Genomic DNA, 21,477 nt, shown 5'->3' on the forward strand with positions numbered 1-21,477 from the left:
ATAAACTCAACCACAATAAAATTTAGTAAAAAATAAAACGTTAAGGTGCGTTCATACCGGCTGCGCCGCGCCGCGCAAAGCATTTTTTTAATGTACTGTACTTTTGAATTGAATAATTGAACGTCAATAACTCGGAAACGGTTGGTTGGAGGTACATTGTGTGTAATTCGATTTCTGCTTAGAATTGAAGTAAAAATTGAAATATGCAATAATATACTATTTAAAAAAATGAAACTGTTATGTGCCACGACTTTATGACCGACCCTGTGTACTTAAATTTATTACTCGCTAATAGATATTTAAAAATCATATAACTTTTGTATTAAATTTATGCGATACCTAAAAACGGTAAACTAATAGGATTGCTCATCCCCATAAGACGTACGTTCGCCTCTTCCCGCGCTTCAGCTGACAGTTGTGACGTCATAGTAGTCCTTGTCATGATAGTGTGTATTATTAGTTGCCTATGGTAAACTTATAAAAATAACAGCTGAGAAATTTTGAGTTAATTATTTTGTCAATTTTAAATGTGAAAAAGGTGTTTTTAAAGTTTTTAGAGCTATAGAGTGTATAAATACGTTCATTTTGTGTTGTGGATTGTGAATGCATACATATGTGTTTAAATAAATAAACTAAGTAATGAACGTTTGGCATCCGGCAACCAATAATGCACGTGTGTGTATTATTGGTTGCCGGATAAGGACTAATAACCATGACAAGGACTACAGTGACGTCACAAAGCGAGGAGTTTTCGCATGCACCTGGCAGACACTTTTGGCTGAATGGGCAGTGCTATTAGGTTAACTGTTCTTGGCGATACCTCCTATATTTTAGCTAATAATCGACCGTTTCCATACATAACAGCGACCCTGTATACTTCAAAGAAGCCGAAACTTACTGTAACTTCTGTGACCACGGTATTCTGCGAGGTATATTAAAATTTCAAAACAAAATACATTATTTTAGAACAAAGAAATCTTTTTATGTGGGACACTAACACAAAAATTATTTTTGTATATTTAAATTCGACAAATTCAACAAAAGAAAACGGTTGTTTGAAGTGAATAAAATGTTTTAAATGTATATGTGAACACATTTAGACACAACCCCTCCCCCTATGTATAGTTCTTTATGTAATATTTAGAAACAAAAAAAATGTGTACAGTTGTTCTTTATTTCTCTTAATATCATCTTCTGATTAAATTTAATTGTGCAATACTTTTACGTTTTTCAAATTTTCCAAAAAACATCACTACTACTCTTTTGTGTTTTTTTTTTGTTTATAATATTATTTTTACTATTATCTTGTATGTTTTTATTTGTATACTGTTTCTAGTCCTCAGTTTATATTCCTTTAGAAATTAAATTAACGTTTTGTTTATATTCGTTTATTTAGGAAAAAAATAATAATTTATATCAACGCGACAAGAAATTTTTCGAGAAAAAAACTGACTGTTTGATGCTTTATTATTTCTTGCACAAACCTTGAGTGTGACAATAGATTTTTATTTTGTATATATTAGTTTAATTTAAATATAGTCACTTAGGAGATTTAGTATGATAAAATGTCTTTTCGATTCTTATTGTTCTCTTTCCTTTTTTGTTATTATCATCATGATGAAATCGATAAATTATCTACTTATTGTGGACACGTTGCAAATAATAAATGTATCTTTATAACCAGGTGTTTTATTTATTAAAACCATTGAATAAAAGAAAAAACTACAAACAGAATGAACCTAGCAAAATAAAACACTAAATCACCACACTGACGATGCTAACATTGTTAGCGAAACGCGCGTCCAGTGCAAAAGTAAAGCGTTTTAGTGTATTTTAGTGATTTAGTGTTTTATTTTGCTATTGTAACACCAAAGGTTCCGACCCCAAACTGTAACCAAACCTGCCCAAAAATTAGTTTTAAGAAAAGACTTGATTCATAGTATTACATTTTTAGTTTCTATGATTAAAATAAATCTAAATTTTATTAATGTTTATCACACCTTACCGTTTTTGAAATATTTTCAATTTTGTGAAATTGCAGTAAAAATTTTAAGGCTTCGTTTCTCCAAGGGTATTAAAATGTTTCATACTAAATATTTACTGAAGTTTATTTATTGATCAGTTATTGTATTGCAATAATAAAAATGATACTACCTCATTCAGAGTGTCTAAAAATGTATTTTAAATAATTTCTAGCTTTAAACGGCAATAACTTGTTTAATTTAAATAGAACATTCCATGTTTTAGGAGAATTAGATGCACAACTTAATTGTCTATCAACTTGTATTATACCATTTTTTACAAAAAATAACTATTTTATTTTGTAGATTTTCTTGCAGTGCAGTGGCGAAATACCCATATAGGATTTTTTGGAGAGATGAATCCGCCACATAGGTATAGAAATTTTTACCATTTTTTGCCTATCGCTTCAAGTTTCGTAGAAAATGCATTTTCTTATAATTTGGACTTCATTTATTATTTACTCATATTTATATACCCATGGAAGTAGGCATGGGGACACTTGAGCCCAAAATTTTTCACTAAATTTAGGGAAAAATTTTGGGCTCAAGTGCCCCCATGCATGTAAATCTTATAACATGGGTTATATGTAAATTCCCTAAATCTACTGATTTTTAGATTTGGCAACGTCGCATTTCTCTAAACACACAGCAAACAGACAGCAAAACACAGCAAACAGACAGCAAACACACAGCAAAATACAGCAAACACACAGCAAAATACAGCAAACAGACAGCAAACAGACAGCAAAATACAGCAAAATACAGCAAACAGACAGCAAACACACAGCAAAATACAGCAAACAGACAGCAAACAGATACAGATACAGATACAGGTACAGATACAGATGCAGATACAAATACAGACGTAAGGTATTTGACAGATGATCGGGTGGTTACACTGTTGCCGTGTGTTTAGAGAAATGCGACGTTGCCAAATCTAAAAATCAGTAGATTTAGGGAATTTACATATAACCCATGTTATAAGATTTACATGCATGGGGGAACTTGAGCCCAAAATTTTTCCCTAAATTTAGGGAAAAATTTTGGGCTCAAGTGTCCCCATGCCTACTCATGGAATATTGACATTTTAGATTGTTTTCAAAGCAACAATTGTGCAAAATGTACAGGTGCTAAAAACGATAAAATATTTGTATACAGCCCATTTGTATACAAAAAGAAAACTATTTAAATCTTTATAAAAGAGTATACCACCATTATTTCCGCCCAAATATTAATTAATTACATACTTATTTGTGTTAGTTAATAAATTACTCTAAATAAATGTGGATTTGAATCAGAAATCAATATAACAATAAGTTATGAAAATGAACGTCTCGGTTGTTATAAATAAGAATTCGTAAAAAAATTAAATAAAATTTTTAAGTTGTAAACAATATTAGTATATGTACTCTTTAAACATTTGTTACATCTTTAAAAATAATCTAAAATGTCAATTTCCATGGGTATAAATGAGGTATAAATTATAAGAAAATACATTTTCTATGAAAACTTGAAGAGATAAGTAGAAAATGGTATAATACAGTTTGATAGACAATTAAATTGGGCATCTGATTCTCATAAAATATATTAGGTGTTCCGATTAAATTAAACAAGTGATTGCCGTTTAAAGCTAGTAAGTATTTAAAATAAATTTTTACACACTCTGTATGAGGTAGTATTATTTTTATTATTGCAACACAATAACTGATCAATAAATATACTTCAGTAAATATTTAATATTAAAAACTTTGATACCTTTGGAGAAATGAAGCCTTAAAATTTTGACTGCAATTTCACAAAATTGAAAATATTTCAAAAACGGTAAGGTTTAAGTGTAATAAACCTTAATCAAATTTACCTTTGTTTTAATCGTAAAAACGTAATAATATACAGGGTGTTCCATTTAAAAAAATACAATTTTTATATTTTTTATTTATTTGGGACACTGTTTCTTGTAAAAATATTTTTAAATTGTAGCTCTAACAGTCCTTCAACGAACCCAAAACATACAATTTGCAAAAATCTAATCGTTTAGCTACAACACTCCGTGTCGTATGTGGTGAACAACCCTGTATACTCCTTCCTTCCTCTTTTTTTTAATAAATATACAAAATATTAAAATTATAGATTTCTCTAATTAAATATAATCAGAAATCTCAATTTTATTGCACCTTATAAGTAATACTGAAAAAAAAAATCTTTACACTAATACATTTTTTTTTAAATTATTTATCTGTATCACAATCGCTAAATATCACATTGTATTCGTTAATATAGCTGACAACTCTGTCATCTAAAAAAAAACAAAAAAAGATCATTAAGTATGCAACTAACAACACGCTAAATCCTACAACACATATAGGATTCGGTATAATATTGGTTGCATACTTTATGACATCGTATCTTATTGGGTGAAACTTTGAATAAGAAGACTAAGGAAGAAGCATAATGCTATCCATGTATTCATGCATGGTGGGCGGAAAAGCGACCATAAAAGCTCTCTAGGGTTGGGATCCTTGACAGTTCTGTTTGACGATTCATTTGACACATTTGAATTTGATTTGAAATTTTGTGGATTTGTCAGTCTTTACGGAGCTTATTTTATGTTATTTATTATTTATTCTACTACTGATAGTTGTATAAAGGTAGTAAATCTAGATGGAAATTGTGGCAGAACTTAAATTAACAGTGACACTATCGCGATTTATCGAAAAAGACTCTAAAATAGTTGGTTGTGTAGCGTGGGGTAGATCTCGGCAAAAATTGAGTGAAATAATGGAACAACTTTTCGCTAGTAAGTGACTATATAATATACATACGTGTAGTAAACTGATCATTTATGAAATTCACTTAAATTAACTAAATTATATATTTTTCTTGCATTTTAGCTTTTATTTATTACTTGTTAAAGATTAGATGTCAAAGAATTTAGATACGTTAATTTGACTTACCTGCTTCAGTAGCGTATCGGATGTTTGTGTTAATAAATACTTATTATAACTTATCTATTTTTATTAGAATTATATATTTTTTAACAATTTTAATAACTACCAACATTTATTGACAACGTAAAATAAAACAACAAATTATTGAGTCTACCCCACGTCTACCCTACATCATAGTTTTACATTTTTTAAATAAAATTAGAACGACACTGATAAACCGGAATTTAAGTCGGCCATATTTGAGGCCCATCGCGGTGCACCTAAGATTTTTGATATGCTCCTTCCTTAGTCTTCTTATTCAAAGGGGTGAAATAATCAATTTTTTAAGTTACCTTGTTTAAGTTTAGCTGCAAAATTTGGGTTGTTCCGGAAATAATAAATGACCGAATGGAATAAAGTGGAATCGTCTGCGTTTTTCGCAGCGTTTAGAAATTTTCTTGGTTGGGCAGTGTCGTCTGCTATTTTTAAAGCTGACAAAACTTGACCCTCGCTTAGCAAAACCTGGAAAAAATATATTATATGCCGTAAAGTCTGTCCAATGAGAAAATACACGACAGTAGGTCTGTTCTCAGAAAAATCCCTGACTAGTCAGCACGTTTCTCATTAGTTAAAATGCGTAGAAACCTGATTGATAGTCTGATTTCTACACCTTTCAACCAATAAGAAACGCGCTGACTAGTCAGGGATTCTTCTGAGAACAGAGCCAGTGACAGTTACTGTCTGTAATTTTAGTTCACAGAAAAATTGTATTTTGTGACATTTTTTGGCTGTCGTCTGTCGAAATACTCCCTGGGTAAACGAAATGTTTCGCGAGTGTGTTTAGGACAACGAACATACGTTTCGGGCCCCAAGCGGAAACAAGTGGTGAGCCGCCAGTTTGCGCGAGACAATGATTCTTGGTCCATTTCTGGCGCGAAACACACGATGCCCGTTCACACTCCGAGCAACACGGAAGACGAAGCTCTTTTGATGGACGAACGAAAACTAACTGACACAAAACACATACACAAGAAGTGCGAGCGCCTTGCTAAATATTGGAAAGTGAAATTGACGTTTAAATTTGACACTGTTGACAAGTTTACTGCTACTAGCGCCCCCAATTTCGCTTGTAGGAACTACGGACTAAATTGTCACGCATGGCGGGAAGTTTAAAAAGATAAAAAAATTTATTTCTTCATTTATTTTTAATTATGACATACACAAAACCACAAAAAATACACCATTTTTTAAAAATATGTTTAATATCAATATCAAATATACAACAGAAATTAATTTCACCACAATAAATTAATAAAATTAAAAGAATAATGTTACAAGTAGATCAAGAGACAAAATTAATTACAACAAAACTGAAAAAAATGGCGTCATAGATGGCTTAGAAATAAAAGATATATCATAATTTTGAAAGTAAAATTATATGGGAAATGTCTTCGATCATCATTTTTAAGCCAACTGGACGATTATTTCAAACATACAAGCTGAGTTCGTTCATAGTGCTCTGAGAAATCTAGATAAACAAAGAATAATAAATTAAAAGTATTCCAGGGGAAAAGAGAGGAAAAACCTGTATCGTCTCTGATATCTGTCAGGGTATTGTTGAAAGTGTCATCTTTTTGCTCGAAGTTTTCAGGTCGATCAAAAAGATGACATTTACAACAATACTTTGCTGTAACTTTCACAAATATCAGAGAGAGTACATACAGGTATTGCCTCTCTTTTCCTCTGGGATGCTTTATATCTGTTGTTCTTTGTTTATCTATATTTCTCAGAGCATAATGCCGAACACGACTACAGTATATAATAATTTCAATATCCGAAGTGGAAAGAAAAAAGATCACCTTTCTGTTTTGTACTATGGTCCCTTTCTTCCGATGGCTCATCTCGTTGATATTTAGGAAGGATAAATAGGAAGGAAAATATAAAATTCAATTTGATTTGATGATCCTTTTCTGTCACCTAAAATCAGGAGAACGACAATGAGCATGTTAAGATGAACAAAAAATTATCAACACTTACCTACACGTTAGTCCGAGGAGTTTTATTAAAAACCTATATATTTGCCTAAATAATTTATGTATTAAATTTGCAAAGCAAAATGCAGCGTGTAAACAAAAGAAATAAAATGGCGACAGGTCAACGTCAACGACCCGACAAGGAGAAAAGTGGTGTTCGAATAACAAATTATGGGTCACCAAAAATTGTTTTTGTCTCCTTTCAACGCACACTTTAGAAAGAAAAAGAGATGAACTGGAATACTGAAAGAACGTCAAGGTTTTATCTGTCACTCTTGTCAATAATTTATCGGTAAGGAAGATTCCTAGAAAATCGCTTGTATTCAAGTTTTCAAACATTGCCAGTTCTCCCATAAGAAGTGTCATCCACCTGCTAACTGACGCTAGCTCACTTCGAAACATATTCGCGAAACGAGTTTCGGGCTGAGTACGAAGTATACACGAAGCGAGGCTATTTTCGCGAAACAGTTTCGCGCAGTGACAACCCGGCTTTACGTCAAAACTGTCATAGGGACACGTGTCGTACAGTAGGTCTTTCCGTTCTGTAGCTACGGGGTATCCGTGAGAGGGGAAACGATATTCTCTCGATGTTTTTCGTAAAAAAATAGACGACGCGTCCCATCAATAAAAATTCGACAAATTTGCAAGTAGCCAATAAAATGAGTGGGCGGAGCGATTTGCGGTGACGTACCCGTCAAGTCGGCGTATAAAATATATTGCTGTTTATTTAAATGTTTTTTGTCCGCATTCCTTTCATAGACACAGATCCAGCAGACGTACTGTATGTTCTCATATATTATAAAGATAATATTATGTTTTTTAATAATCTGCTTGATGCACTGTAGAAGTAAGGTGTTTTGGTGTCTTGTGGTGAATTAGTGTTTTATTTTGCTGTTGTAACACCCCAATGATAAATATTAATGAAACAGCTTTAATATTATAATTATAAACAGCTGATAAATATTAGAATTTTTCTTAAAATTGTTTTACTTAAAACACACTTTCAAATATTAATTTCGAAGCAAACAATATTATCAGATAGGATTTAAAAATGTCTCTCTAAAAGGAATAGGTTAGAAATCGCGGTCACAAATCGCGGAAACCCGTTAAATCTTAAAAGATAGTTATTATTCAATATGATTCCTAAATATTTCTAATATACTTTTTACTGAACACATGTTTTTTCAGTGTACAGCTTTTCTTATTTCTTTTGCCTTCATTGAATTCCTCTCAGTGTAGCTATAAACATAAACTACTATAAACATGCTATCTGTCACGTACGCCAATTTGAAGGTGACAAAATTTGGTCCCCCCTATTCCAATAGTGCCGACGGTTTTTGTCGCTTCTCTACGATTGTTCTTCTCTGGTTTCGTAGTGCACGAAACGTTGCCAAGATATCATGAAAAGATTCCGAGATTCAGCCCCCTAACTCACATAGGGCCCTAGTTACGACGCTCCGTCGTAACCTCCGATCGTTACCACTTTTCCTGACGCTAGCTGGTGTGTCACGGCCTTGAATTTTTACTCCCAACGCGCGTAAAGAAGGTTCATTTCAAAAACTGTCCTGACTTTTAATGATCTTTTAGCAATGGTAAATATCACTAAAAGTGGTAATAAGTCACGGTTTTCTTTACGCAGCGTATCAACTATCAAGTGATTTTGCCGTCACTTAATTGTCACATCTGCATTTCTAACAAAACAAAAAATTACACAAAGGCTGTGTTATCTTTTTATCTATTCAGAAATGTTTATAAAACATTTCTATGGTAATCGCAAAACAATTTCCGATACACGTGATCAACTTTGAGTGATAAGCGATGGCGACAGCGGTGCCAAATTGTGATGGATTTATGAGATGAATCTTAATTTAAAACTGACAAACAACATATTTATGATCATTTTTTAAAGAGTTTTACGTTTTATTTTTAATTTAATAACTAATATTTTAGTAATTAATTGATTTAATTTTTTTGTACTTTATTTTACTTATTGGCAAAAACCAGCCCATTATGAAGATTATTATAAGCGTTATGGATTATTTATTTATTGATGTACATCTTTGATGTGCATCTTTTAACGCCATAAGTGGTAATAACAAGTAAGAGGCTGCTATTAATACACAACTAATAATCACAGAATTTAATAAAAACTAACTTTGAGAGTGGTCAGGGAAACTACAAGCTCATTGATTTGACTGTTTAAATGCTTTAGCATATTTTCAACACACAGTTTCAAGAAATGCAATACAAAATCTAGAAAATTTAGTTCCTAAAAGAACTGTTTGTGCTTAAAAGTGCAATTTTTAAAAAAACACTATGAAAATAGGCAAAAAACGAAAATTACTCACAAAGATTCAACAACAACACGATACGAGGCTGGGCTGAGAAATAATCGGCCTCGGCAAGAGTTGGCGGCGCTAGGAACAAATGCAATTGTTTTTCGTAAAAACTATCTTTCAAGTGACTTCTGTCAAATTTTCAGCGAGCTGCGTCACTTAGTTTGTACTTGACAGTGATTGAACACGAACAGATTTTGCATTTTTACAAAAATGAATAAAATCGAATACCGCGATGAGATCAAAATCGAACTGGGTGATGTGTATGAGGACTCTGTACCTTCGTTATCAACAATAAAATATTGGACTGCCGAATTTAAACGCGGTCGTACGATAATTTTTGATGATGAGCGTCCAGGCCGTCCAAGAGAGGTCACCACATCAGAAGTGGTCGATAAAATCCATGGTATGGTATTTGACGATCGACGGGTAAGAGTGTGCGAAATTGCTGAGGTTGTGGGCATGTCACGTGAACGAGTGGAAAATATATTGCACGAATATTTGGGAATGAGGAAGCTCGCTGCCAGATGGGTGATGGGTGCCGCATTTGCTCAATGCCGACAACAAGCGAAACCGTGTGACAATTTCAAAGGAGTGTTTGGCAATGTTTAACCACAATAAGAAGGACTTTTTGTGCCGTTTTGTAACCGTGGATGAAACTTGGATCCATCACAATACGCCAGAGACGAAGGAACAGTCAAAGCAGTGGGTTTCTCAGGGCGAGTCAAAGCCAAAGAAAGCCAAGGTGTGTCTGGCTGCCAACAAGGTCATGGCTACAGTTTTTTGGGATGAACACGGTATTATTCATATCGATTACCTTGAAAAGGGCAAAACGATCACCGGCGAATATTACTCAAAGCTGCTGGACCGATTCGACGCCGATTTGAAGCAAAAACGACCGCACTTAGCGAAGAAGAAAGTGCTCTTCCACCAGGACAACGCATCGGCGCATAAATGTGCAGTCGCAATGGCAAAACTGTATGAATTGCGTTACGAATTGGTTCCTCATCCGCCATACTCACCAGATTTGGCGCCCAGCGACTATTATCTGTTTCCAGACTTGGAAAAATGGCTCGGTGGTAAGAGATTTGAGCCAAATGGGGAGGTCATCGCTGCGACAGAGGCCTATTTTAAGGACTTCGAAAAATCGTATTGTTCGAAGGGCATCGAAAAATTGGAGAATCGTTGGACAAAGTGTATAGAGCTTAACGGGGACTACGTTGAGAAATAAATTGAGTTTTGCCGAAAAAAGTTGTATTTTCTTACATAGGCCGATTATTTTTCAGCCCAGCCTTGTATTATACAAAATAGTGACCGACACTAGGATAATTGTCAAATAATACAGCGCAACATTGCTGAACACGGCGCAATGTGACCGACATAGCGATAATAAAATTCGGTTTAAACTAATTTTTGCAGCTTTAATATAAATAAAATATCTGTTATAATCATTTGCTCTATAAAGTAAAATGAAGAGCTGCTCGGTATCTTAAATTATACAACAAATTTAAAGATTTTTACCAAAATTTCATTTAGTCAGGTTCATAGACTTTAGTGTCAATGTCGATGATTGATGACGTGCATCGGAAAATGTTTTGCCAATAGAATATTAAACATATCAAATCTCACCTCTTGAATTTCCTCTTTTGCATCAAGTCTAGCCAACATATCCAACGCCATCTGGTTGGATGAAGCATGCATATTTCCCAATGACAGCAAAAACACAGCCAATGGTTTTGAATCGGATATCACCCCGTATTGAACCAGCTGTTGCAAGGCTGTAAACTTCTCTTGCTTAGCCTGAAATAAAAATTTTAATAAAAAAATTACAATGTTCACTAACAATAACAATTTACCAAAGTCGTGACCAGTAACTTATTGAGGTTATATTGAGCACTGATACCGTATTCGGCCAAAGAACTCAAATAACTCGTGAGGATTCGTTCGGTTTTCGTCAGATCGTCTTCCGAGTTGATTTTCTGGAAGATTTCCTCGGTCATACAGTTCTGGTCGATGAACACTCTGGGTTGGTTATTGGTTTTTGATTCGGGAAGAGGTACACTGGGCGGTGACGATGCCAAGGTGCTCTGCAATTCGTTTTCCGCCCAGTCGCGATAAACGAAATTGATGTGGTTAAACGATTCGTTTAGTTTCTCTAGAGGAGGTTTATCTTGAGTTATTGTGTCCAAAAGTAGCTAGAAATGAAATAATAATAAACAGAGATCACCTCAAGTGGATTAGCACCGGTTATTATTGAAATATGTGTTATTTAACAACTGTTATTTATAAAAAATAGTTCAAAGTCGCTTCCAAAAATAACAGTTATAATATCACGATGCCCTTAACAAGGATTATTAAGTCACAATGTAAAAATAAATAAATTAAAAATACACAAATATACAAAAAATCATTATTAAAATATACTTTGTTTTTATTTACTATATACTGTGTAGAATGTTATAATAAATAATAGAAACCTGTTATTTTACGCTGTTAGTTTAAAAAAGGGTAAGATTTCCAACTGTCATTTGTAAAAACTGTTTCTTTCTCTAAACCTGTTGATTTAAAATAACAGTAAGATTTACAACTATTACTTTAAAATAACAATAAGATTTCCAACTGATATTTTAAAATAATAGGTTACTTTAAAATAACAGTAAGACTTCCAACTGTTATTTAAAAAGAAATAAATTTAAAAGAACAGTAAGATTTTCATATGTTATTTTAGAATAACAGTTAAATTTGCGACAGTTACTTTAAAATAACAGTATGATTTACAACTGTTATTTATAAAAAACAATAAAATTTCTAACTGTTATTTTAAATAACAGCAAGACTTCCAACTGTTATTACAAAATAACAATATTTCCAACTAGTATTTTTAAATAACAGTATGATTTCCAACTGTTATTTTAAAATAACAGTCAAATTCGCAACTGTTACTTTAAGATAACAGTATGATTTACAACTGTCAGTTTAAAATAACAGTAAAATTTGCAACTGTTATTTATAAAAAAAAACAGTAAGATTTCTAACTGTTAGTGTAAAATAACAGTAATATTTTGAACTGCTACTTTAAATATCAGCAAGACATCCAACTGTTATTATAAATGACAGCTATAGAATAACAGTAATATTTTGAACTATTATTTTTAAATAACAGTATGCTTTCCAACTGATATTGTAAAATAACTATTATTTTAGAATATCAGTAAAATTTGGCAACTGATATTTTAAAATAACAATAAGTTACTTTAAAATAACAGTAAGACTTCCAACTGTTATTTAAAAAGAAATAGATTTAAAAAAACAGTAAGATTTTCAACTGTTACTTTAGAATATCAGTAAAATTTGTAACTGTTACTTTAAAATAACAGTATGATTTACAACTTTTATTTATAAGAAAAAAACAATAAGATTTCTAACTGTTATTTTAAAATGACAGTAAGATTTTGAACTGTTATTTTAAATAACAGCAAGACTTTCAACTACTATTATAAAATAACAATAATAGTTTCAACTATTATTTTTAAATAACAGTATGATTTCCAACTGTTATTTTAAAAAGCAGTGAAATTTGCAACTGTTACTTTAAAATAACAGCATGATTTTCAACTGTTATTTTAAATATACGCAAGACTTTTTCAAATGTTATTATAAAATAACATTAATAGTTTCAACTATTATTTTTAAATAACAGTATGATTTCCAACTGTTATTTTAAAAAGCAGTCAAATTTGCAACTGTTACTTTAAAATAACAGCATGATTTTCAACTGTTATTTTAAATATACGCAAGACTTTTTCAAATGTTATTATAAAATAACATTAATAGTTTCAACTATTATTTTTAAATAACAGTATGATTTCCAACTGTTATTTTAAAATAACAGGAAAATTAACTTTCAACCGTTATTTAAAAAAAAACAGTAAGATCTTCAACTGTTATTTGTAAAAACCTTTTACTTACCTTTAATAAAACAGGTTTACCATCACTTCTTTTCAGTGCTAGTTGCGTACAAACACCCAAATCTTTGATCTGATCGCACAACTCTTCTAAACAAATCGATATATGCCACAAGCATCCTAGTTTAGCATCTATCACAATATTCGGCTGAAAAACCACCCAATTTGGGGAATCTTAATGTAGCGTTAAGAAAATTTATCAAATAAATATTAATCTTACAGTCTCAAGAGATATTAGTAAATTGTAGGGCTTGTAAAAAATGTGTAACAAAGGATACAAAGTTCACAAATATGCGCTTCGGACTCGACCAATCCGGGCAAGACTATACTGGTCGGTTTAAACGATTTCGCTGGTGCTATGGGCGTGTGGTACTTTACACTACCGTCGCTTTCGCCAGGCAAAGCTATATCAAACAGCTGAGAGCTTCTTGAAGCCTAGAATCATAGAAATATGAGATTAGATAAATGAAAATGAGATTAATAGATAAATGAAACAAGTTTAGATTGGAGAGTGGCCATAAGGACAATGTAAACACTGTTTGGCGTTATTCTTGTAACGGTCGCGACCCAAAGCTTTTGAAAATTTCGGAGCGGTTCGGCTTTTTCCGGAATTATATCGCCAAATATTATTTATTCAAATTTATTATTATTTTCTTTTAATTTTATAAATAAAATACAGTGTGTTGCATACAAGAAACTTTATTTTATATAAGGACATGTATGAAACACCTATGAGACATCGGAAACCGACGTTATGCCACGATCCACGATGGTTTTTGCAGTTCACAGTTCACAGCGCAGCTTTTTAAATTTTTAATGCCACTTTTTTACAATTATCACGGGTTTGAGTAAATAAAACTTAAATTAAACTCACAAGATAGCAATAATTACATTGAAAATGGACGCTTTAAACACTTTTCGGATTTTTTTCAATGAGAGCGGTTGAGATCATGTTGAGATATTGAAAGCTTTTATAATTTTTGAAGATTCTGAATTTGACAAGAGAAAATGATTTCTGTTTTTGTTTGCCGTTGTTCTTAGCAACCGCTATAGCAGCGCCAGATCGCGTACAACGGTCGCGACACAAAATAATTTCGCCCAAAATTTTCACAGGCATTCCCTTTGAATAAGAAGACTAAGGAAGGAGCATATCAAAAATCTTAGGTACACCGCGATGGGCCTCAAATATGGCCGACTTAAATTCCGGTTTATCAGTGTCGTTATAATTTTATTTAAAAAATGTAAAACTATGATGTAGGGTAGACGTGGGGTAGACTCAATAATTTGTTGTTTTATTTTACGTTGTGAATAAATGTTGGTAGTTATTAAAATTGTTATAAAAATATATAATTCTAATAAAAATAGATAAGTTATAATAAGTATTTATTAACACAAACATCCGATACGCTACTGAAGCAGGTAAGTCAAATTAACGTATCTAAATTCTTTGACATCTAATCTTTGACAAGTAATAAATAAAAGCTAAAATGCAAGAAAAATATATAATTTAGTTAATTTAAGTGAATTTCATAAATGATCGATTTACTACACGTATGTATATTATATAGTCACTTACTAGCGAAAAGTTGTTCCATTATTTCACTCAATTTTTGCCGAGATCTACCGCACGCTACACAACCAACTATTTTAGAGTCTTTTTCGATAAATCGCGATAGTGTCACTGTTAATTCAAGTTCTGCCACAATTTCCATCTAGATTTACTACCTTTATACAACTATCAGTAGTAGAATAAATAATAAATAACATAAAATAAGCTCCGTAAAGACTGACAAATCCACAAAATTTCAAATCAAATTCAAATGTGTCAAATGAATCGTCAAACAGAACTGTCAAGGATCCCCACCCTAGAGAGCTTTTATGGCGGCTTTTCCGCCCACCATGCATGAATACATGGATAGCATTATGCTCCTTCCTTAGTCTTCTTATTCAAAGGGCATTCCCAAAGGCATTCCAATCTAAATTTATTTCCTTTATCTATGGTTAGATTAAATTTGTCAAAAAAGTGTCAAAACGTCCGTTATCGTACGATCTTTCTCCGTTGACGGGCTGGAGTAAAACATTTACAGATGGAAAGTGGCGCGAAAACGCCATATGACCAGTAAGAGCGCCGTCGTACCATCGTATCAACGGATAACGGACGCATGAAAATCAAGCAGAGACTTAAAGTACAACCAAATAACGCTTAATAATGAGTTTTACCTGATGGTGTACTAGTACTAAATCGTCCACTAGATTTATAGCAAATCGTCCGGACAGTCCCAACTTTAACACGTGCGATTTAACGGGTGCTTGTCCAGCACCGTTCAACATATGCACGTGGACTTCCGCAGTTTGGGGGCCACTTTGGTGTCTTAAAATTAGAAGTACCGGCGTACTGTATAGAGTGGCTAATGTTACATCGCGTTCTAATGCCATACGTCCCGACTCGGCTACAAAATTATGGTTAATATCTTTTTAATATACAGGGTCTTGCAACAGTGCGTCCAGCATCTTTAGCACCTATTATAAAAAACTTAGAAATTTTGTTTCAGTACAAACCTAAAGTGTACTTCCATGTATTTCAGGAAAATATTTTAACTTCTACGGGGCGGCTCAAAAATGTGTGAGTGGATCAATATGATTTTTTTTTAATAGAACACCCTGTGTATTAGTGCATTTTTGGCATCCTTTCTGATCACTTTATATTATCCTAAGATATTATTAAATTTATTTTGGTAGTTTCAGAGACTTTAATAAATAAAAAAATACATTTTTCAACCTTTTTAAAAAAAAAATTATTAAAAATATAAGAAATGCCCTAGAATCAAAACTATACTAGGTATTAATTATAGTTGGTCCTTACCTTGCTATAAATTTCGTAATATTAAATCATACAGGCTGTTCAAAATTCCACGTCAAACTTTCTTAAATATAAAGGTGCGTACTCACTAGAGCATTTTGGTCCGAACGAACCAAGCGAGCCGAGCGCGCACGAACGAACTCAATAAGGAAAAGATCGCGATGTTGAGAGTGCTTCTTGCGTTCGCTGTGTTCCCACGTTCAGTTGTATTTAATTTTTATTCACGCTTTGAATCTCTAGGTCACCGTTAACAAATTAGCAGCATTAGTGTACCCGAAAATGCTTTTGGTTCAGTTGCTGGAAATATTTAAAAATTTGACACATGCCAAAATTTTCCAAAAATATATATTTTTTTCATATATTTATTTATACATCTGAAATTATCAAAACAAATTTAATAATATCTTAGAACTATGTAAAGTAATTAAGGATGCAGCCAAAAACGCAATAACATACAGGGTGTTTGTTACAACTTTTAAAACAAAATTCCTGTTCTTTTTTATAGGATCTGTTGCAGGACCCTGTATATCTAACTACATACTTTCAACTTTGGGTAATTTATTTATGGAGCCTTGCTTAATAGCAACTGGTTGTAATTGTGAACCATGTGCAGAAGCTAGAATAGCTATTTTGTTAGCGGGGCACCATACAAACCATTGTACTGTAGCCGATATGGTTTTTAACTGTTTAAATGACTTTTTTCCTGGTATAACACTATAAAGTTCGATACCATGATCTGTAACAATAGCTAAAAAATGAAGAAGATAATAAATATATACTTTAAAACTTAAAACCTTAACAAACCTAATTCGTTTAAAAAAGACCAAACAAATCCCAATATATTAGAGTTCTTTTTACAACTAACTGAATACTCAGAATCTAAAGTCTCGTCACTGAAATTCATCAATTCTATTGAATTGCTGACCCTCTGAACAGCTAAAATTTTATGATCTAACGAGAATTTAATTGACAATACAGTGCCTCGGTCTTCCATGCGAAAATTTAAGGGCTTCGTCCCTTTTGGGCCTTTTACAACAACTCCCATTACCCCACCAGATCGAACTGCAAACACATCTTTATTGGAGTCATCGAAAAAAACATTAGTCAACTGATTCACAGCCTCAAAACGAATGGGATCTGAGGATAATTCTAAATAACAGTCTGAATGGTTGGTTTCGGCCATTTTTGCTAGTTAAACTACAATGAGAAAGAAATTAAATCAACTAGAAAGAATAAAACATAAAAACTTTTGATTACTTATCAAATAAAATCTAGGAATAATCCCAAAAACAAAACATATTTTGACAGATAATTTGTAAACAAAACACATAACCTAACTTTTTTAGGGACTTACGTTTTTGGGCGTTGCTGATCCTTCGCTAAACGGATAAATAAAATAAATTAATTGTCCGTTTTTATACAGAATCTGGGTGTCAAATTTTGCAAACAAAATGATTGATATTTTGTATAAAAAATCTTAAGAATAACTACTATCCGATAGCCAAGCAGCATTAAAAACGATCAACTCAATAACCATCAATTCGAAGTTGGTCAAAGAATGCCTAGAGAAGCTAAGCAAATTAGGCAAAGAAAATTCTCATTTTCTGTGGGGAAAATGGGAAACACGAGATCATATCATCACTGAATGCGCCGAGTCGACAACCATTTATAAACTTTGGTACGACTGATATCGGAGATGGAGAACTGTAACTGGCTTTTGTCAAAGCCCTGAGACTGTATAATGAGTTATAACTTAAGAAATGGAGACCTGGAGACACAATAGATCTGTAAGGTTGCGGTGATTAACCCCTTTTTGAATAATAGTTCAATATTTTTAAAGCTTTGTTTTATATAACCGAACAATTAATTTATTTTACGGACCCGATTAACGGACCGCTAGACACACAAATTTTTCTTAGGGACTTTTGTTTTCTGCCATTTGACAATTCAATTCCGAATAATTTGACGTCAGACGTCCTCAATTTTCAGTTTTTTTGAGGTTTATCAATAATTTTCCTCTATTAATAAGTTAAAAGATAACATTTCCAGTATTATTTCCACATATGGACGATGTTGCCTAACAATATGCAACACCAGTTCTGGGTAACCAAGAAAAGCGTTTTAAGGAAACTAGGAGGCAAAGAAGACGACTGTATAGTCTCTTCAGACGCTGAACTAGATGCAAAACTAGAACTATTCAAATCCATTAACGAGACGTGTATTCATCTCCAGAGAATTATAGATTTGTACCAGGAGAAATTATGTTTCTTAGCTCAGGAAGAAAATACCTTGGGAAGGTCAGATTTTTTGTTATTTTAGTGTGTATAACTTTACATGATTTTTTTTAACAGATACCTCAAAGAATGTGGTAAAAACGAGAAGAACGCTAATGCCAGTCAACTGATGACTACAGCGGGAAAAGCACTAGCTTATACAGGTCATCAAAGGCTCACAGTCAGGCCACCTTTATTAAGACTCCATCACGAAGTAGAAACCTTTCGAGGACAAGCTGTCTCTGATACTAGGTGCTTTTTATCAAATAATACATACTTTATCCACTATATTATGCTTTAAATTTGTAGGATAACTGTATCAGAAATGGAAAAAGCAAGGACAGAGTACCGAGCAGCTCTGAGTTGGATGAAATCTGCCTCGAGCCAGTTAGATCCTGATACAGGATACGGCTTGGAGAAGTTCAGAAAAGCTCAGTCATATGTAAAAACTAGTAAGACTAAATTTGATAGGTATACGTTGGCGTGTCTGCAAAAAGTAGATTTATTAGCAGCAGCAAGGTTAGTGGTATTTAATCATTTGTTAATGTGGTATCAAAAAAATATTTTTTTAGGTGCAACATGTTCTCCCATGCCCTAGTTCCTTACCAGAATGCCTTACAGGCATTCGCAACAAAAGCCTCAGAAACCCTAACTCTAGCCGCCGTAAAACTTGGCAAAGTTGAACCGTACGATTATAGTATAGTTACAGAACTTGTTGAATCTCCTTTGAAAACTGTAGATAAAAATGAAACCACTGAGAAGAAAGATAACTTAGATACAGACAAAGATAGAAACACCTTCTTCAATGCCGAGTATAGCGATAAAACTGATAAACCAAATGACCAACTCGGGAACGGTATATTAAATGATAAGTGAGTGAATATTTTATAAATGGGTTCATTTTAAAGTTAATTTTTGTAGGGAAAAATCAAACCTACCTCCAAACAACGAAACCGAATCTGTAATGAACTTACTGGGTGAAGATTTTAGTGCACCTGCCTCAAATTTCGGTCTGTTAGAACCAAAAGAAGCTAAACCAAGTTCAGCCTTAATTGATCTAGATCTAGGTAGACCGGCGGAAAATTTCTTTGGTTTGTTTTCAGGCAGTGCCAATTTTATGCCTTCGAACCTGATGATGCAGAACGAAGCGGGACTTAATTTTGACTTTGAAAAACCTGTTAAAGCTGATGAAATTGTGGGTAAAAAGCCTGTTACGAGCAGTAGTTTAGGCAAGAGTAAAGGTAAGACAGAGAGTCAGATGTCTTGGTTGAGTTTATTCGCCGAATTAGATCCTCTAGCTCAGGAAGTCACCGAAAATAACATGGCCGGTGATAGGGCATAAGTAACCCAAAATAATGTACAACTATAATATGAGAAAAATTATTTTGTTAGCTTGATTTCGCCCAGAATATATTATACTATAGGACGTTATTTTTAGTTTTAAATCGTATTCCGTTCACTTGTGATTTTGATTTATTTTGCACAGTCTAGTCGTAACATTCCAAAGATTAATTTTTTAAGTGTAATTTTTAATAAATATGCCCGAAGGTTTTCAGGTTATATTAGATATAGAAAATATTTGTTTTTATAGTTATATACACTGTGTTTTTTTTCTGTTTATATAGATTGTAACAGTACACATATAAAAATATAATTTAAATAAATATTTACCAGCAGTTTACGTAGTTTTTATTATAAACCTGTGCATAATCCAAATAGCTGCACTAACTTATGAACACAAAAAATGGGAATTTATTTCATTTTAACTGTATAAAGTTGTCTATGATTTAAAAGCAACCAATTACAATAATTTAAATGGTTAAATTGGTAACGTAAATAGAGAAAAAGGATTTAAGACCATTGGGACTGTTAATTTAAATTATTTTTTTGTTCTGAATAGTTAATCGTTGCAAAAATTTTAAATTTTCTTGATTGTTATGCAACCAACAATACACGAGTCATTTGAACTAAAATCTCTTGAAAAATGTCTTTTCTTCAAATAAATACCGTGTATGATTGAATCAAAGGATTGAATAAAAACGGCGTCAGCGATGGCCAAGAAATGAAGATCGCTGTCATTTTATATGTAAAATTATATGGGAAATGTCATCAATTGTCATTTCCAAGCCAACTGGACGCCGTCTTTTTTCGATCATACGGTATTTACCAGCAATTTAGGTAGTTTTTATTATAAACCTGTGCATATATCTACACTAACTTATGAACATATAAAACAAAGGAATTATATACGAATTCGACGTCTAATTTTGACGCGGTACTTTATATTCGCGATACTGAAACATGGCTGCTTTGAGCTTATCCATTTCACGATTTTCGTCGTTTATATCTGCTTTACATGACTCTATTTGTTCGTAAAAATCATCAGTTAACTTTTTTAGCATTTCTGAATCCTACAAAACAACAAGTAATCAATAATAATGAAAGTACGCTAATTAAAAATTAACTAACCATACGTAAATCTTCGTTCTTTATTTTCGTTAAGATATGCTCGCTAAATTTGATTTGCTTTTCGCTAGAACAAAGGATTTGTTATCAAATATAAAATAAATTAATATACCTATCACTTACATTCTCGTGGTTCTGTCGGTTTTAACGGACTTATCGTTGAGATTGTTTACGTGAAACCCCAACTGCGCCCGGTCCGTATTGACCAGCTGAAATTTTTCGTGTAATTTCCACTTGATTTGGGACTGTATCTCTTCGGCGTCGAACACTTCCTGTTTGGCCTTCTGTAAACTCTTCACGGCTTCCGCGTATTCGGCATTTTTGTTTTCGAGCTCTTGCGTTTTCTGCTCGATGACCGGTTCCTGCTTCTTGAACACGCCGAATACGGCATCGTAGTGATGCGTTTCGATCATTTTGTCCATCGGGAGAATGCAGGATTTTGTATAAATAAAAGGAACGCGATCTCTCGTAAATTAACGACAAATTGTACAAAAGCGTCGCGAAACAAATGAATATCAAATGTCATGAATTTATTTCATTTCAACTGCATTAAATTTGATTTAAGAATTACTAATTATAATAAATTAAACGGTTAAATT

The 21,477-nt window shown here is 32.8% G+C and overlaps 3 protein-coding genes across 3 annotated transcripts; 1 reads left to right on the forward strand and 2 right to left on the reverse strand.

Moving 5' to 3' along the window:
* Positions 1 to 4,140: 4,140 nt before the first annotated feature.
* LOC115875215 (regulator of MON1-CCZ1 complex) lies at positions 4,141 to 17,465 on the reverse strand. Its single transcript, XM_030890623.1, has 10 exons — positions 17,397 to 17,465; positions 16,944 to 17,336; positions 16,681 to 16,887; positions 15,500 to 15,729; positions 13,558 to 13,714; positions 13,284 to 13,453; positions 11,171 to 11,509; positions 10,944 to 11,114; positions 5,299 to 5,467; positions 4,141 to 4,314 (listed from the first exon to the last, which is right to left on the reverse strand). The coding sequence occupies exons 2-10, from the start codon at positions 17,320 to 17,322 to the stop codon at positions 4,247 to 4,249; spliced, it is 1,890 nt and encodes a 629-aa protein (XP_030746483.1). The 5' UTR covers positions 17,323 to 17,336; positions 17,397 to 17,465; the 3' UTR covers positions 4,141 to 4,246.
* Positions 17,466 to 18,094: 629 nt separating this feature from the next.
* Positions 18,095 to 20,086, forward strand: LOC115875216 (islet cell autoantigen 1). The gene is made up of 5 exons (XM_030890624.1): positions 18,095 to 18,436; positions 18,491 to 18,664; positions 18,722 to 18,931; positions 18,985 to 19,284; positions 19,334 to 20,086. Exons 1-5 carry the CDS (start codon positions 18,210 to 18,212, stop codon positions 19,752 to 19,754), a joined length of 1,332 nt encoding a protein of 443 aa, XP_030746484.1. The 5' UTR covers positions 18,095 to 18,209; the 3' UTR covers positions 19,755 to 20,086.
* Positions 20,085 to 21,393, reverse strand: LOC115875217. Its single transcript, XM_030890625.1, has 3 exons — positions 21,002 to 21,393; positions 20,882 to 20,945; positions 20,085 to 20,823 (listed from the first exon to the last, which is right to left on the reverse strand). Exons 1-3 carry the CDS (start codon positions 21,298 to 21,300, stop codon positions 20,674 to 20,676), a joined length of 513 nt encoding a protein of 170 aa, XP_030746485.1. The 5' UTR covers positions 21,301 to 21,393; the 3' UTR covers positions 20,085 to 20,673.
* Between the last annotated feature and the right edge of the window lie 84 nt (positions 21,394 to 21,477).

Source organism: Sitophilus oryzae, unplaced genomic scaffold, assembly GCF_002938485.1.
Source record: "Sitophilus oryzae breed Bouriz unplaced genomic scaffold, Soryzae_2.0 scaffold_1356_pilon_pilon, whole genome shotgun sequence".
NCBI classification, from domain to species: domain Eukaryota; kingdom Metazoa; phylum Arthropoda; class Insecta; order Coleoptera; family Curculionidae; genus Sitophilus; species Sitophilus oryzae.

What these genes read in the sequence shown, in the direction of transcription:
- LOC115875216 (XM_030890624.1), top strand. Translation starts at nt 18,210, where the DNA reads ATGTTGCCTAACAATATGCAACACCAGTTCTGGGTAACCAAGAAAAGC. An exon ending in CAAGCTGTCTCTGATACTAG is followed by an intron (nt 18,665 to 18,721) that starts GTGCTTTTTATC and finishes TTAAATTTGTAG; the next exon opens with GATAACTGTATCAGAAATGG. An exon ending in GATTTATTAGCAGCAGCAAG is followed by an intron (nt 18,932 to 18,984) that starts GTTAGTGGTATT and finishes ATATTTTTTTAG; the next exon opens with GTGCAACATGTTCTCCCATG.
- LOC115875215 (XM_030890623.1), bottom strand. Translation starts at nt 17,322, where the DNA reads ATGGCCGAAACCAACCATTCAGACTGTTATTTAGAATTATCCTCAGAT. An exon ending in GTCTTTTTTAAACGAATTAG is followed by an intron (nt 16,888 to 16,943) that starts GTTTGTTAAGGT and finishes TTCATTTTTTAG; the next exon opens with CTATTGTTACAGATCATGGT. An exon ending in TAAATTACCCAAAGTTGAAA is followed by an intron (nt 15,730 to 16,680) that starts GTATGTAGTTAG and finishes ATAATTTTGTAG; the next exon opens with CCGAGTCGGGACGTATGGCA.
- LOC115875217 (XM_030890625.1), bottom strand. Translation starts at nt 21,300, where the DNA reads ATGGACAAAATGATCGAAACGCATCACTACGATGCCGTATTCGGCGTG. An exon ending in ACCGACAGAACCACGAGAAT is followed by an intron (nt 20,946 to 21,001) that starts GTAAGTGATAGG and finishes CCTTTGTTCTAG; the next exon opens with CGAAAAGCAAATCAAATTTA. An exon ending in AGAACGAAGATTTACGTATG is followed by an intron (nt 20,824 to 20,881) that starts GTTAGTTAATTT and finishes GTTGTTTTGTAG; the next exon opens with GATTCAGAAATGCTAAAAAA.